This window comes from Strigops habroptila, chromosome 4 (assembly GCF_004027225.2).
Source record: "Strigops habroptila isolate Jane chromosome 4, bStrHab1.2.pri, whole genome shotgun sequence".
In the NCBI taxonomy this organism is placed as follows: Eukaryota; Metazoa; Chordata; class Aves; order Psittaciformes; family Psittacidae; genus Strigops; species Strigops habroptila.
This window is the reverse complement of record NC_046358.1, coordinates 5543891-5560052: the sequence shown is the minus strand read 5'-3', so window position 1 is coordinate 5560052 and position 16162 is coordinate 5543891. Positions and strand designations below refer to the sequence as shown.

At 41.2% G+C, this 16162-nt stretch overlaps 1 protein-coding gene across 27 annotated transcripts in view; it reads left to right on the top strand.

Moving 5' to 3' along the window:
- Positions 1-16162, top strand: part of MADD (MAP kinase activating death domain) — a 67851-nt gene that overhangs the window by 28330 nt on the left and 23359 nt on the right. For 11 of the 27 annotated variants that reach the window (XM_030481911.1, XM_030481900.1, XM_030481899.1 and 8 more), the window contains 10 exons: positions 698-891; positions 1495-1826; positions 2323-2462; positions 3603-3704; positions 5622-5681; positions 6141-6243; positions 6884-7070; positions 7244-7394; positions 8568-8774; positions 13457-13510. In XM_030481911.1, coding sequence (XP_030337771.1) covers positions 698-891; positions 1495-1826; positions 2323-2462; positions 3603-3704; positions 5622-5681; positions 6141-6243; positions 6884-7070; positions 7244-7394; positions 8568-8774; positions 13457-13510 — 1530 coding nt within the window. The remainder of the gene's footprint in view (positions 1-697; positions 892-1494; positions 1827-2322; positions 2463-3602; positions 3705-5621; positions 5682-6140; positions 6244-6883; positions 7071-7243; positions 7395-8567; positions 8775-13456; positions 13511-16162) is intronic. The other 16 variants (XM_030481916.1, XM_030481915.1, XM_032919860.1 and 13 more) reach the window with 3 other exon arrangements.

Below are 16162 nucleotides of genomic sequence, written 5' to 3'. Positions count from 1 at the left end.
TTTATCCTGTTCATGAACAGGAGAAATGTCCTCCTCCAAAGGACAGTGGGAGGAGGAAGGACAGAAATAGCTGCTGCTGAACAAAACTGGCTCACTAGATCTGGAAATAACCTGCTGCCACCAGTAAATAATGTGGAATATGGGTAGCAGAGTACGAGCTTTCTTCTGCCCCCACATACTGGTTCTTCGTGCTGGCTTTAGTGAGTCACTGTGTCCTAGTGGGGACAGGAAAATGCATTCTCTGTGGCTTATATGGAGACTGCAGCAGTAGTTTCTCTTGTGAGAGTGGGAAACTCTCACTTAAGTAAACGAAATTTAGGAGTGCCAATGCATTTCCTATGTCCCAAGGACAAGAGCTAATAGCTATAATTTGCAACAGAAGAAACTCTGCATGGACATAAGGACAAGATCTTTGTGGTTAGTGTAGTTAAACAGGTTCTCAGGATCACAGTAGAATGTCAAGCCTTGGAGACTTTCAAAACTCAGTGGGATAAGGCCCTGAGTAACCCACTTTAACTTCGAAGTTACCCCTGCTTTGAGCAGAGATGGAACAGATGACTTCCAAAAACCCTGTACAACCTAAGATTTTATGCAAGTTTATTCTACTGAGCAGTTGTCATCTGCTGGGGAACTTTAGTCAGATGGTCAAAAGGCTGAGAAAGGCAATGTTCTTTAATGCAAAATACTCTGTTTGCAGATGTTGACCCCCTGACCCACGCAGCCCTTGGTGATGCCAGTGAAGTGGAATTTGATGATTTCCAAGAATATTCGGGAGATCTGGATGAACAGGCCATGGACAGTGAAAACTCCCAAGAGAACAACCAGCCTCGTTCAAGTTCCAGTACTACAGCCAGTAGCAGCCCCAGCACTGTCATCCATGGAGTGAATCATGTGTGTACTGAGATGAGTTCAGCCCCAAGATCAGTGTATTAGGATATAAAGAATGGGAGGATGCACATGGTTCTTTCTGAGCAGGGCAAAACCTAGTAGGACTGTGAAACCATTAAATTACATGCTCTTTCTGGACTTTCTGAGCAAGGTGGAGTTTACTGGTACCGTCTTAATGCTGAGATAGAGCATTCCTGTACATAAAAGTTCCCATGCATTGGAAAGCGCAGCATTAAGAAAGACCAGTGGTCCAGGTTGTGACTGCAAGAATTGCTTGTGTAGTCTGGAAAGACCTGATGTGTTAGAGAAACAGGGAGCGGGGTGGGGAAACTCATGAATCTGTGGTCATTTAGGAAGAATGGGAGTTGTTTGCATAACCAGGAAGCAGGGTAATGGAGTGCTGTTATCCTGAGCTAACACTTAGCAGTAAGATCTGTTTTACAGGGGAGTAAGCCCATAGAATAAATAATGCACAAATAATGCAGTGTATGTGAAGTCCTAGATTAAAGCTACAAAGAGTGGGGATGGGGTAGAGGCCCAGTAACAAACAGTAGAGATCCTACAGACTTCCCAGGTTGAAATAATTGTTCTTGTCCTGCCCTTCAGTTGTATGCAGCGCAAGTGGGCGAGCAGATCAATGATTTGACTGGCCCACAGGAGTCAGCAGATGCAGCAGAAATGGAAGAGAAGTTGGTTGCTGGATTTTCAAACCATCTCCCTTCCTTGTCACTGCAACCAAGCTTTCCCAAGATAAGCTTGGATCGGCGGGAGAGCGACAGTGCCGCTGGCAGCATGAGCTCCTCAGAAGGGGTGGTGAGGAGGCGGGAGTATGACAATCCATACTTTGAACCACAGTATGGTTTTCCTACAGAGGATGAAGATGATGAGCAGGAAGAGAGCTACACCCCAAGGTTTAACCAGAATCTCAATGGAAGCAGGTGAGTCCTCCTACTCTTCTGCCCTTCTGTAGAGCACTTTTGGGGTTTCGATCTACTTCATGCTGTTTAATGTTAATTCGTTCAAATACCTTTTGCATCTGAAATGTGGTGTTGGTCACTTCCATTTAATACTGAAACCGCAACCTCAAAGAAGTGGTAAATGCTTCATCCCTGGCAGTGTTCAAGGCCAGGTTGCACAGAGCCTTGGGTGACATGGTCTAGTATGAGGCATCCCTACCCATGGTGGGAGTTGGAACTAGACAATCTTAAGGTCCTTTCCAACCCAAACCATTCTATGATTCTCTCACCCCTTCTGGCTTGAGTAAAGGCACTTGCTCAGTTCCCTCAGTTCCTTGCTTTTATGTAAGCAGTAGGAGCTAACAGAATGCTGAAAACTGATGTGGAATGAGACCAGCATCGATCTCTCACAATCATACAACGTGTTGATTTGGGGTGGGAAGGGAGAAAGCTGATAACAGTTGTACTTTCTTTACAGGTCTCAAAAGTTACTCCGCCCAAACAGTTTAAAACTGGCCAATGATTCTGATGCAGATTCAGATTCCAGGGCCAGCTCCCCAAACTCGACTGTCTCCAACAACAGCAGTGAAGGTTTTGGGGGCATCATGTCTTTTGCAAGTATGTACTCATGCATTCATTAAGCTGGTTTTATTTATTATATTAGAGTTTACAGAGAGATGGGATAGAGGGAGGGCTCCTCCAAAGAATGACTTGGTTGTCAGACTGGTACCAGGTCTCTCATGGGGGGAGCCGCAGGACTTACTTAACTTACACTGCTGACAACTACTGTTTTATGTATTTTTCAGTAAGAAGGACTTTGGTTATGTGGCCCTTCTGTTATATGGCACTTCAGGGCACAGATCAGAAATTCTTTCAGTTTAATTTAGACAAATAATTGTGCAATTTCATGAAGCTGGTACAAAAATAGCATGCTTTCCATGCTACCATGGTGTGTGTGTAGGTGCTAAATTCAGTTTCTTGACTGTGCTCATCTACTTTCTACTGGCCAGTTGCGTCTTGCAGTATAGTGGGGAGCAGTGCAAGAAGTTTGCAGCAGCGGGGATAATATATTGGATGTTTCTTGTAGAATGATTGTTATTAAAATAATGCTGCGAAAAAAGAACTAAAGCAAATTTAAATGGTATGCTGACATGTTAAATGAACATCTTGAAGTGTTATTCAGCTCATTGATCTGCATGAGATGCTTTCAGGCTGTCTACAACCAGATGATGATGCATTGTTGTATTCTTAAGATTTGTCTGTACTAGGAAGAACTTTTGTTTCCTCCTAATAAATGGAAAGCTGCTATTTTAAAGCACCCTTCTGTGGCAGATTTACAGTGTTTCATAAGGCACAGTGCACAATTCTCACTTCAGGATTGCATGTTTTGGGTATCTTCCATCATCCTCTTTTCTCATGTGGCCCCTGCAATCCATTTGCTCCAAAAAGGAAGGTCAAACTAGAAGACACAGGTGACATGAGGTTACCTGTTTAAGTGCAGGAAGACAAGTGGATGTTGCTGTTACATTTAAGACTCAAAAGATAAACCAGCAGTGATTGTAACATGAAAGCTAAGAATTTAGAATTACCTAATTACAGATGTGGTGGTGATGTAAATGTGATGTTGTTAAGCTTGTGAGACTCTGGGGTAATAAAGAACTTAATCTTTAAGGATTTGGAATAAGAAGGTGAATTGCAGGAAGCTTGGGAGTGTGCAGTGAGCATTAGGCATTTAACTGTTTTCTTCTTTTGTCATAGGCAGCCTGTACAGAAACCACAGCACAAGTTTCAGTTTGTCCAACTTAGCCCTACCAACCAAAGTCGGGAGAGACAAGAATACTCCCTTTCCCAGCCTGAAAGGTAACCTTTTTTCTCTTTGTCTTCTACAGCTTTTACAGTTCTTGTGACTTGGCAGTCTGAGCTCTTACCCCTAACAGGAATCCTGGGGGTGACACATTTTGATAGTTTAGGTAGTTCCTGTCTTAAGTATCAAGACAGTAAATTGTCTTGACAGTTCTCATTCGGACTTCTTCCCAACAATTGGCCTGTGTTGGGATGGGAGACTGGCTGGCACAGGTCTAGCCTGTATTAACAGATGCACTGTGAATATTGGTTTATGTTTCGATTTGGTTTAAGTGCTCAGTGTAAGAAATAGGAACCAAGAGGTAGATGCTACTTTTGCACTGCCACTCTCTTCATGATTAGTCTTAGATAACTTGTTAGATGCTGCGTTTGTAAGCAGGGATAGTGCCAAGCTTCCATGAAGTCTGCAGTTTATGTGGGTTTCAAAAGTGTTTATAGCCTTTTCAGTTCACTAAGCAGAAAATCAGATTATAACCATACTTCAGCTTCAGAGGGAAGATCAATTCCTAACTTACGTGCACAGTCTTTTCATTGGAACATCTCCTGTTTGTCTGCCGTATCATTAGATAACACACCTGAATGGGCACTAGAGAAAGCACCCTCTTACCATGGGGAGTAGGACAGCCTGGTCATCCTTGTACCAGATGTGATAACAGAAGGGTGACTGAACACATGCTGCTATATTAGTGTTGAGACCTTCTCAGTTGCTAAACTGGGGAGTGGTTTTATTTTACCTTTTGAGTTATTCTATCTGATTAGAACTTAACTGCTTTTCTTTTAATATGTTGATTTTATTTTTCATTTATTTTTTTCCTCCTCATCATTTTAATCGGTAAAGATTACTTTAATCTGGAAGTGGGAAGGGATGTGAATGAAGGTTGGTATGATGTTTTGCTGACCTTTGACCTTGTAGAAACAAAGGCCCAAAGCTGGGGTTTGTGTTTCTGCTTTGGACTTTGTTTTTGAGACAAGTAACCATTCCCTGTGTGTAAAATGAGGAGTAGCAGGACTGGTAGGGTGAAAACACTCGCAGAGCCTCTGCACAGCTGTTTTGCACAACCTTTTACCAGTTGTTGGTTATGTTTTCATGTCCAGTTGTACTGGATAAGAAACATACCTCATATCAGGGTTATTTCCATGGGTAAACTTAATGACTGATTCCATGCATTGGAAGAAAACAGTGATGGGGTTTGCCATTCCACGTTCATGCTTTGTGCCTCGTCTTGTGCACTTTTGTGTTCTTTTCCTGACTGTTGTAACCCTGCAGGGCCTTTATTGTTACTGTGCAGATACGAGGATGGGATTTCTGTAGAGTAGCTCAGTCTGTTTTATGCATGTGCCAGTGTGTGTGTTTGTGTGTGTGTTTGTGTTCATTGACGTGTGCATGCTGGCTCACTGGGACTCCCACTGGGCATTTCACTGGTTTTTAAATGTTTTTGTCTCTGTTGTACAGGTATAAAACTGCTGCATTAACTTGTTCTTACCAAATGTGTGTGGTACCTTGTGTCTCTAACCGTAATGGGAAATGATGCTGGGACTCCATCTCATTGCTGCTGTTTGACCACTTTCCATCTTCCTTTTTAATTTTGATTTCATGCACCTCCATTGATAATTTTTCCTCAGTGATGCAGATGTTTTTGATAGTGCCCTTGAAATACAATATGTGCCATAATGTCCTTGAAGATGCAGTACATTGGTTCTGCGATGCCAAATTTCAAGTCAAGCTCTATCTCTAACATTAATTAGGCTGGCCCTTGTTGTCTTGGGCTTTCAAGCATCCTTCCTGCTCTGACATCATTTGGGTTTTGTTTTGAGGGAGGGCTGGGAAGAAGCTGGTAGTTGGATTCTTTTGATGCTGATGGTGGGGAGTGTAGATATTGTAGTGCACTACTAATTGTATATTTTGTGTCCCAGTATTTGGGTTAAATACTATAATGGAGATTATTACTGAAGCTGGCCCAGTAAGCAATGAAGGTGGGTTCCCTACAGCATGAGCTGTGCATGATATAACGATTTCCAGCATTCCCTATGCCTGACTTTGGGCTACCTTTCTCACTGGGTAACCAGTACCACATGATCTATACTAGTCACCCCCAATGCATTACGCTTTTACATATAGTGACTAATTTGAAGATGGTTCTTGTTGTGGAACTGCATGCAGAGCAGCCAAACCTTTCCTGCCTTTCACCTCCTGCTCCCATTATCATCTTCTCTTTTTCTCTCTGCATTACTCCCATTACTGTTTTCTGCCGATGTGTGATGCTAGAATATGATCTACGCTGCTGCTTTTTTGGAGTTTCCATTTTGTTTGAAGTCTGTTACCTGTAATCCAAATAGGTGTGTTAGCCAACATTAGCGTTGCTTGTTACTGTCCTGGGATCAGATTGTTTTCCTCCTACCCCTTCCTCTCATCCTGTTTCCTCTCCCGTTTAGGAAACAGACGAGCCCTTGTGGATCAGAAGTCTTCAGTCATTAAGCACAGTCCAACAGTGAAGAGAGAATCTCCATCACCTCAGGGACGAACTAGTAATTCCAGGTAAGACTTTTCATTGCTTTTTGAGTATAAAAATTGTTAAGAGTCATGTCATACTTGGCCAATGTTTCCTCAGCAGTCTAGCTTTTGAAAACTAGGTAGTACTTTTCTGTGGCCCTAAGCTTGCATGTGTTATGGTCCAAGAAGATTTAGTATGGGTGGTCTTACAGTTAATAGTACACAAACGTAATTTTCTGTGCTCTGAAATGGATCCCATTGCTGTCTGAGATCCAAAAAATTCCCTATTTTAACTCAGTATTTATTCTTTATAATTGAGTCTATTCTGAACAAGTCTATCCAATGGAGTTTTCCATGCACCATGCAGGGGATCAGCTGAGTCAGATGAAGCAGTTTGATTCAATGAATTAATATGAAATGCTTTTCTCAGCCTTGGGAAGGGACTCAGAATGGTGCAAGTAAACATTACCTCCCCTGTGCCTGTGCTTCTCCTCCCTTGGAGGAGAGCTTGGTCTGTGTGCAGGTATGTTAGCAACAGGCATAGCTAGATTTGAGCTTCTGTTCTTGTAAACTTAGCTTTGATAGGAAGTGCATTTCTGTGTGTGTCCTGGCCACGTCTCTCTTCCCATGCAAGCCAAGGTAAGCAGAGGGCTAACTTTTGCCTGCTTCCTCTTAAATCCACCAGTGAGAACCAGCAGTTCCTGAAGGAGGTGGTACACAATGTTCTCGATGGGCAAGGTGTTGGCTGGCTGAACATGAAGAGAGTCCGCCGTCTGCTGGAGAGTGAGCAGCTCCGTGTCTTTGTACTGAGCAAGCTGAATCGCACGATCCAGTCAGAAGAAGACGCTCGACAGGATGTCATACAGGATGTGGTCAGTGGTGAACTCGGCAGGGTCCTCATACCTAGTGCCTGCTGAGGCTCAGTTTGTAGAAAGTCTTTGTTAAACCGCTTCCTAAAAGCTGATGTTACAGCAGTTTTGGGATTTATGTTCTTGAATTACTTCCTCACTTCTGAAGTAGTGACACAAATGGGTTTTCATTGCAGGAGATCAGCCGCAAGGTTTACAAGGGCATGCTGGACTTGCTCAAGTGCACCGTGCTGAGCCTGGAGCAGTCGTATGCAAATGCTGGCCTGGGAGGCATGGCCAGCGTGTTTGGCCTGCTAGAGATAGCACATACTCACTATTACAACAAAGGTAAGAAAGGTAATTACAGTGTTTATGAACCAAACAAGATCCTTATTGTGAAGGAAGCTGTTTTGTGGCTTCTGACATTTCAAAGGGTTTACAACACTTTTAGAATAGGTGAGAACTGTAACTGAAACCTTACAAAGCTTGAAAGCATTTTCTTGCACACATGTAACCAGACCAAAACAAAATAATGGCTATACTGATATTTGATTGAAAATGGAAGTTGTGCAGCAAGATACAAAACCTGGGACTTTTACAGATGGAAATTCTGAGAGTGGGGACCTTCAGCTAACACTGTCCCAGCCACAGTCTTGGAAAGTTATTGCAGGCAACCTGAATAGGGAGGGGGATATTTCTAATGTAAAACCATATGAGACTTGTATCTCACAAACCACCTTGCACTAAATAAGAATTCTCACATCATCAAAGTACCTTTGGAGAGGAGTCTGAAAATACCTCTTTATTTTTCAGCTTTTTCTTAAAATCTGATTCTTAATGCAAAATAAGAAAATGCATGCATAAGGAAACAGAGAAAAAGATGACAAAAAGATGCCTCTCTCCTTAACATCTGACTCAGCTGTAATCTTAAATGATGAAAACTGTTTATGTCATTGTAGCAGAGGAGTAACATCTGTTAAATACTTTAAATTTGGTGTTTTGGGTGGCTTGCATCAGGGAAGTCTTGGAGAATGATGGGGGAGCTCTAGTTGATAGTGTTTTAGTCTTTTTCCTGACTGAAGTTTCATTTAGTGTTACCCATCAAAGATGATTGTGTTTGTCATCTTTGCACTGTGAGAGGAACTTGTTTATATTCCAAAAGTGAGATGCTTGCTGATTTAGGCAGGGTTGTTTAGTTTTGCAGCAGAGGAGATAATACAGTTACTGTGTCAAAGAAGATTCCTAGGTTTCAAATACACAGGAAGGAGATAAATTCAGTATCCCCAAACCAGCACTCTGGCTTTCTCCTCTGCTGTTTCCACCAGCGTGTCAGACTATCTGCAAGCCATGGTGACCTATGGGAACAAATGTGGGACTGAGCTGTTTCAGTGCCAGGCTGAGTGATGTAGGTGAGACCATCTGTCTCATCTTCCTTTTCCTGCTCTCATTTCCTTTTTCTGATGTAGGTTTTTTTTCTTTTTTTTTTCCCCCCAACACTTCGGGGTTTTTTTTTCTTTCAAGAACCAGAAAAGAGGAAACGAAGCCCAACGGATGGATCTGTCACTCCAGTTGGCAAGGATCCTGCATCATCCCCGAGAGCAGAGCCAAAACCTGTGATGCAGCTGCCGGTACCTCAGCTGATGCCAAAGGCACTGAGCCCTCCAGGCAAAGGGCCAAGGGAGTTTGACACAAGGAGTCTAAAGGAAGAGAATTTTATTGCTTCCATTGGTGTGTATTGTGGTGCATGTGAAGTACAGGAGGGACTTCTCTTTTGGCATTAGGTTCTATTTGCATTCTCTCCATTTTAACACACTACATTGCTGCTGTAACATGCTTCATTTACACCTTGGATCACAAGGACCAATCATGTGTTTTCACTCTACTCTTGGATAAACTATCCAGGGCAGTTTTCTCTCAGAAGCTTTCTAATCTTAATTGTCTCTGAATTTCATTACACTATAGATAACTTTATATTTTGCTCTGTGATTGATGTTTTCAAGCAACAGGAAGTGGCAAGAGGGAAATGGGAACAGCAGGTCTTTGGAAACGGCAACTGTGGGAAGGACTACATGAAACAAAAGTTCTCTAATTGCTGACTACATGTGGATTATCTAGATTGCATCCTGATAGGAGTGGGAGCCAGGATCTGCTGATTAGTAATCTTAAAAACTGCCAAAAAGATTTTAGTTGGAGTGTTACAGTTTCAGCGAGCAGGACTGATGGATCTTCCTTCTATGCAATAGCAAATAGAACGCGTGTCCTTCTAAACAGCATCTGCTAGGCTGGTCACTGGAAGTTTTCCGAGCCTGATTTCTTAGCTGGCATAGCTTTTCATTATGTCTGGGAAAAAGTTAGAGGTAGGTTTTATGAGGTAAATTCTTTCTCAACTCCAAAAATATGCCATGTTGAATTTTAGCCATTGCTTCTTATAGCCTGTTCAATGTAACTTTTTAATGGAATCATTGTATGAAGGATTAATCTTCTAAAAGCAGTGTGCTGCTGTCAGGCTGTACTTGTAGTATGGCATAAGACAAGGGAATACATGGCAGGAATGCAGACATTCATCCTTATACCCACATAATAGCTTCAGGCTGAGTGGTGCTGAGTCCTTCTGAACTGATACTGAACCCCTCTGACTTGGTTTGCTTTCTTGTTTCAAGAGGTAATCTATGGAGGCAGTTGCTCAGAAGCCAGTCTTGCACTCTATTTGAAAATCAATCAGGGAGCTAAAAGAGGTTCACATTTCCAGCACTTCAGTTTAGTGGTTTTGTTTGCTCTGGGTACTTTATTTCTTTTCTGTAGAAAAGGGGAAAAAGGAAAGTACGCTTCTGACACGGCTGAGAATAGAACAGACGCTCTGCCCGAGTTCTGTTAAAGAATGAAGGGAGGTCTTTTGATTGGATTGCCGAGACTGCTTCTTTCCCTCAGATAAAATTAAAGCCTCATAGAAATGGAAAACGCAGAGATCAGGCAGTCCATGTTGTGAAGCATCATAAGGAGTGCTTTTCAAAATTTCTTAGTAACATGGCAACATGTTAACTGCTGTTGCCAGAATATTAGCCTTAAACAATTTGCTGTCTTCAAGCAAATTGTCTTCAAATTCTTATTGATGGTTCTGATGCTCTAATGATTTCCACTTGACTTCTGTAGAATTAAGTTACAAAAAGGGCATGGTTTCACCAAAACTGCTCAAAGTTTGAAAGGCTTCAGTGGTTTTTTTTTTCCGAAGCTTTTATTCCTAACTGGTTTTGTCTGTCACCAAGAACCATAAACTAGTGTGTAAGTCTGTCTTTAAGAAATTGCTGTAAAAAACATGTAGTGTCCATGTTCATCTGACCCTTGAGATTGAGAAGTAAAGGGAATTTCTCTCATATTGCAGGAAGAGAATTTAAAGCTGCTTGGCTGTTATACTTCCTTTATGTTCTGTTGTGGAAGCTTTGGTATAAGACAATACTTTGGATATACAGGGCCAGAGTTAGTCATGAGTAGGTTGAAATTCCTCCTGTAGGGAAATGCAGACTAACTTCTTTAGGGAAGAAGCATTTGGTAAACATTTACACGTTGCTGAAATGAAATATTTGTAAGTAATTCCATTTAAACATGAGACAAAATGTTTTTACTGAAGATGATGCAACACTGGAACAGGTTGCCTGGAAAGGTTTTGGATTCTCCATTTGCGGAGATAGTGGACACCTGAGTGGATGTGGTCCTGTGGCAGGCTGCTCTAGTTGTCCCTGTGTTGAGCAGGGAGGTTTGACTAGATAATCTTCAGAGACCCTTTTGAACCTTAGCAGTTCCTTGATTCTATGAAGTTTGGAAGGTGCTGACAGCCTCAGGTTGCAGATTTGTGAATAAAACTCTCAATGACTCTGTCGGTATCTATGGACAAAGTAAAAATTGAGCTGCTAACCTTTTGACCTAGTTACAAGAGGAAATACTAGAATGAAAAGTAAGTCATGAGCATGTGGAGTAAGATCATGTACAGCACTGTTTGCAATAGTCATACATAAAGTGTATGTTAGTGTGTCTGCATCTCTCAGATCCAGAGAATGGTAGCTGAACGTGTGCAGTTTTCTTGTACTACAGGAACAACGGCCAGGAGGATTGCAGTCTTCCAAAGTTCAGGCTGGGTATGTTCCTGCTTGTTCCCTTTTCTTTTCCACTTCTCAGAAGGTTTATGGTTTCTTCTGTACCTCTGAAGTATGTAGGATGCTCCTTTCTAACAGCGAAGGCTGTTGGTATTCTGAGGTGAAGAGTGATGGATTTGTATCAGTTGAGGATGCTTTAATACCTAGTTGCTTAGCTGGGAAGTTCATTGTGAAGATGATGCTTTCAATACTTTGTTTCCTGAAAGATCACCACTTTTTTGCTTACTTCTGGAGTTCTTGTCTTCCAGGGTTCATGGTTATCACCTGTAGCGTTGGCTTTTTTGTTAGGACACTAGTGGCTTTAAAGTTGACCGTTAATAGTCTTCCCTGTCACATTAGTGATTAGTTCGGTTTATTTTACTTGCAGAAAAAGTCAGTACTTCATGAAGTCTCCATTACTACCTTTTAAATAATTGTTTGATGCTGGCAGATCACTTCATTTTGACAGTTTTTTTGAAGCAGAAAAGACCGTGCTACCTACTTTTCATCAGATCCATTCTGGACCTGCTGTCCTGTTTAGTTCAGGCTCATGTAACAAAGTCAGGCACAGTGTTTTATGCCCCTTGAGTTTATTTGAGGTTTTCCTTCTCTTATTTGACCATGTAGACTGTTTTTAATGTGCCAGGACATATACTCTATCCTGAATTAACAAGCAAGTCAGCTAAAAGTAATTGAATGGCAGATATTGTGGCTTTTTAGAGTAAAGCCTGATAGACTGAGCACTTCAAAGGCCAGGTGTTTCCGAAGTCCTTTAAAAACCAAATTCAGTACATCTTAAAGAGTTTGCTATCTGTGGCAGTGTGTGCTCAGCTGGATAAGCCTATAGGATGCTGTTTGGATCCATAAGCAATTTTATCCTATCCATCTGTGTACTTTATGAAAGTTGAAGGAACATCCATCAATCATGAAGCAGATACAGAAATCAGTTGGCTAGCAGCTGTCTGTCTAGCTTTATCTCCCTTGCTTACCTTTGCCTTGCTCCTGATGCATCTAATTGTAATACTTTGGAGCTTTCCTCCACAGTTGTAACACTATCCTTTTATGTATTTATTTCTCCAGTAGACATTTTGCTAAATAGAACTCTTTTAGAGCCTGTCTTGCCATCGTTTCTGCCACTTGCAGGGTGGGATAGGTTTCTGACACAGTTCAAGTGACTTTTTATTTGCTCAGCAAGCTTCCTTGCAGAGCAGTAGAAGAACATTATACTTCCTTTTCCTTCCCTTTGCCACTTTTCTAAGAGTATTTTCCTCTGTAGCATTTCCAGCATTAAAAACTCTAGTGAGAGAGGACAGTCCCCAGCACTCAGTCAGTTCAGCATGTCAGATTGAAATGTTTCCTTTGGCCAACAGGCCAGCACCTAGAATGATCTGATGTTTCTGAGCAGAAAAGATGACTTCAGTTCAGAGGGTTGAGGAATATGATAGGAAAATGCAAGTGTCTCATCACTATTTGTCTCAGGGCTAAGCTTCAAATGAAAAGGGTGCATGCAGACTTCAGGCTTTTTCTCTTTTCTCTGCATTGTATCCTCTTATGGAATTCCTTGACTCCGTTGGAGTACTGTGACCTAATTTGAATTTTGGAATTTGGCATTAAGCATGACTGATATTTTCCTCATTTTTCTTCTTCTTCCCTATTTTCCATTCTTTATACCCAGGTAGGAACAAGTGGATGCAGAGTTCAGCTTTTTCCACGTAGGACTAGTTGATAGGCAGAGCCAAGCAGTTACTTTGTTTGCTCTTAGGTCATTGTTGTGCTTGGAAACTTTGTGGTGTTTTTAAGCTATAATATTGGTTAAATATTGTGTTAAGCTACACTTTTAATTTTCTGGGAATTACTGCTGCTGGTTTTGTGCATTTTCCTTTCAATGAGACATGAAAATGTTTCTGTTAATCAGAGCTTTTGTGATGCCTACATTTGGGAGGAATAACTGACAATCTTAAAGGCCTTTCTCAGGAAAGGTGATGAATTGCATTATATGTGTTCATAATAGCTGGTTTTCTGTAGCTGATATGAAGTAATCTCTCAGATTTGAATTCTGTAAACGAGAGATGATGCTCCATCAGTGCTCGATTCCTAACATTGATTTCCTATGAAATGGTGTTAATTAACCCTTCACTCAGCAGTTGTTGGGAATTTCCTTTTTTTTTTCCTTTGAGATGAAGGGGTGGGCTTTTTGTTTCCATTTTTTGTCCCCATTTTCACCTGTCTGACCAGCTGCTGACTCTCTCTCTTTCTCTCCTGCTTTCAATGCATCTTGGGTAGAATTGTGGAACAAGCACCAGGAAGTGAAAAAGCAAAAAGCTTTGGAAAAAACGAGTAAGGAATTTAAAAACCATAGAAACTGACTCCTCCAGCCTCCCCATAACTGCCAACTCCCCAGGTGCAGGGTGAGCTTGCATCTCTGGCACACAGTTTTTATACCCACCACAACAAAGGGCTACCAAGAAAGCCTGAGTTATAGAGGAGACCAAACCGATCTGTTTGCCCTGGGGAAATTGTGTTCAAATGTATCCCCTTCTTTTTTTTCCCCTTTTTCTTTTCTTTTTTTCCTCCCCTGATTGTTGCCTTCTTCAAAGAAGGGGAAGCAGGTATTCTGCATCCTCACCATATCAGATATATCTGAAGGATTTTAAGATACTCCATCTTCTTTCTTAAAAGTTAAAGACCAGTTTTGCTTAACAAGTCTTTGACATGAATAGATTGATTTAATGTTACTGGAATGAAGAATTCTCTGTTCTTTCAAGCCATGGAATAATGAATTTTGTTACCTGGCATCAATCATGAACAGTTGAGGATCGCAGTCAGTCTGCAAAAAGAAATACTTTTGAGGGGGAGAGAGAAGGTGTATGTGAAGAATTGTATTTAGTATAATAGCCTCATAATAAGGAATCAACCTGATTTTGGTTTTTATACGTCATATTAAAGGAGGAGTGAAGTAGTCTGAGGCTGTTTGCAGAATCTAAATAGCCTAAATCTACATAAATCTTGACATCTATTGAAATATGTTGTTGAATAAGTTATTGACTATATATTATCTGCAGGTATAATACAAGGTTTTGCTCTTTTGGTTATGGCTGTTGTAAATAGGGGCATATGGCAGAAGGGCAGTAGCTAGTTTATAATAACCATGATGTGGTAGGTGTTTCCTAACCGTAAGTGTAGTTTCTACTTTGCAAAGCTGATGCCCCTTTTACAGACTGAAGGCTCGGGAGCATTAAGAGCTAAGATGAATGGGTGAGAATTCCCGATATTCTGACTTGGCCTGGATTTGCTACCTTTTAGGCTCCTCAGTTAAATACTTAAGTACAAATGAGCACCTGGAGTTAGTTCAGAGGGAATGGGGAAAATGGGGCAGCTCTGCAGTACAGCTTACTACATGTAAGATGTGAATTGCTTTCTGCTGAGGTAGGAGTATATGTGAAAGACACATAGCACGTGCACCTACGCTCCCAAACTGGGCCTTTCGGGTAGGTAGCTACATTGGGAGGGATAAATTGAGGTTTAGGTGTTTTATGTGTATTGGACATACAGCTCCATAAAGAAGGGAAGGGGAGGTTTGTAACTGCCTGTAAATCGATAGTGACGACAATGTGATTGTGGTTATTTGTATTCCTTGAACTCAGTTACCAGTATTGCCCCACTGTCAAATCCCTGAACTGCTTCAGTGAGTTGCACTTGCTTTAAAGGTCAAATTGCTGGAAACATATCTGAATTATGCGTTGGGACAGGGAACTCTCAAATTGCTTAAACCAGACAGCTGAATTTTAGTATTCTTGCTGTAGTAATGAGATGTAAAAGTTTTGTCTGCATCATTATTCAGAACTAGAAATGGTGGCTTTTTGAATGAGTGCAAGTAGACTTCTAGAGGTGACCAATGTATATTTCAGTGGAAAATTAGATTCCAAATTGTTAGAAAGGATACTTCTAGTTATTTTCCTTTTTTCTTGTAAATTTGGTTTATACTTTCTCTTTGTTAGAATCTTTGATGATTTGATTTACAGTAACTAAGGCAGATGGATTTAGAGGCAGGATATTATAACAAATGAAGAACACTTTCTGTAAAACACCTCAAATGGAGAATTGGTGGTTGAGTAGTAAGTTGGTATGGTCTGCACAGCCCGCTTATGGCTTTGCTATTCATGAGTTTACATACCATCTCAAACTCACTCCCACAAATCTTTGTATATTATCCTTCTCTCTCTCTCTCTCCTCCCTTCCCTTTTTCTTTCCTTTTCGCTGTCTTACCCACTCTAATATTACATATAATACAAACATGTTCATGATTTCCAGGTTGTTGTGATCAGTGGTATTGTTTGCTTAGAAATACTGGATATAGTCATGGGTATATAATACAAATATTGCAGCTGCTGATCATGTCTTCCTGTTACTGAATAGTTGGCAGATATGGATATGGCAGAAGTATTGCATTCAGCCTCTTCCCCTCTCTGAGAGTAGTGACATTCTGTGTACAGTCTATAACACATTCTTTCCTTGCCTCGTTATTTACCTCGTTCAGTGCTTATCCAAGTTTCTTTTCAGGCTCTACCTGTCCATCATTCTCTCTTCCTTCTGCCATCCCATCAGAGGACAATAGATGGTGTGATTCTAGAACTGCATGGGAAATGGAACATAAAGTTCTCTGTCCTTGTTCTCCTTCTTTGTTTCGGATCGGCGGGTTAATGAATGCATGACTTAAAGCTTGCTGGTTCCCTCTCTCACTACTGACCCATGTGACTGTCAACTCTGGAGAGCCATTTGTTAATGTAATTGGGGAATGTTGTGAAGTACAGCATCATCCAAGCTTCTGCCTTGACATTCTTACTAGTGTAACACCTATTGTCACTTCTTAAGCTGTTGCCATGTGTTGCCTGATTGGAGATAGTTGTCGCAGGCAACCTACAAACTCAGTCTAAGAGTTGGAGCAAATTAGCTGTTCAAAAAAGGATTTTGACTTTAGGTATCCTTTAT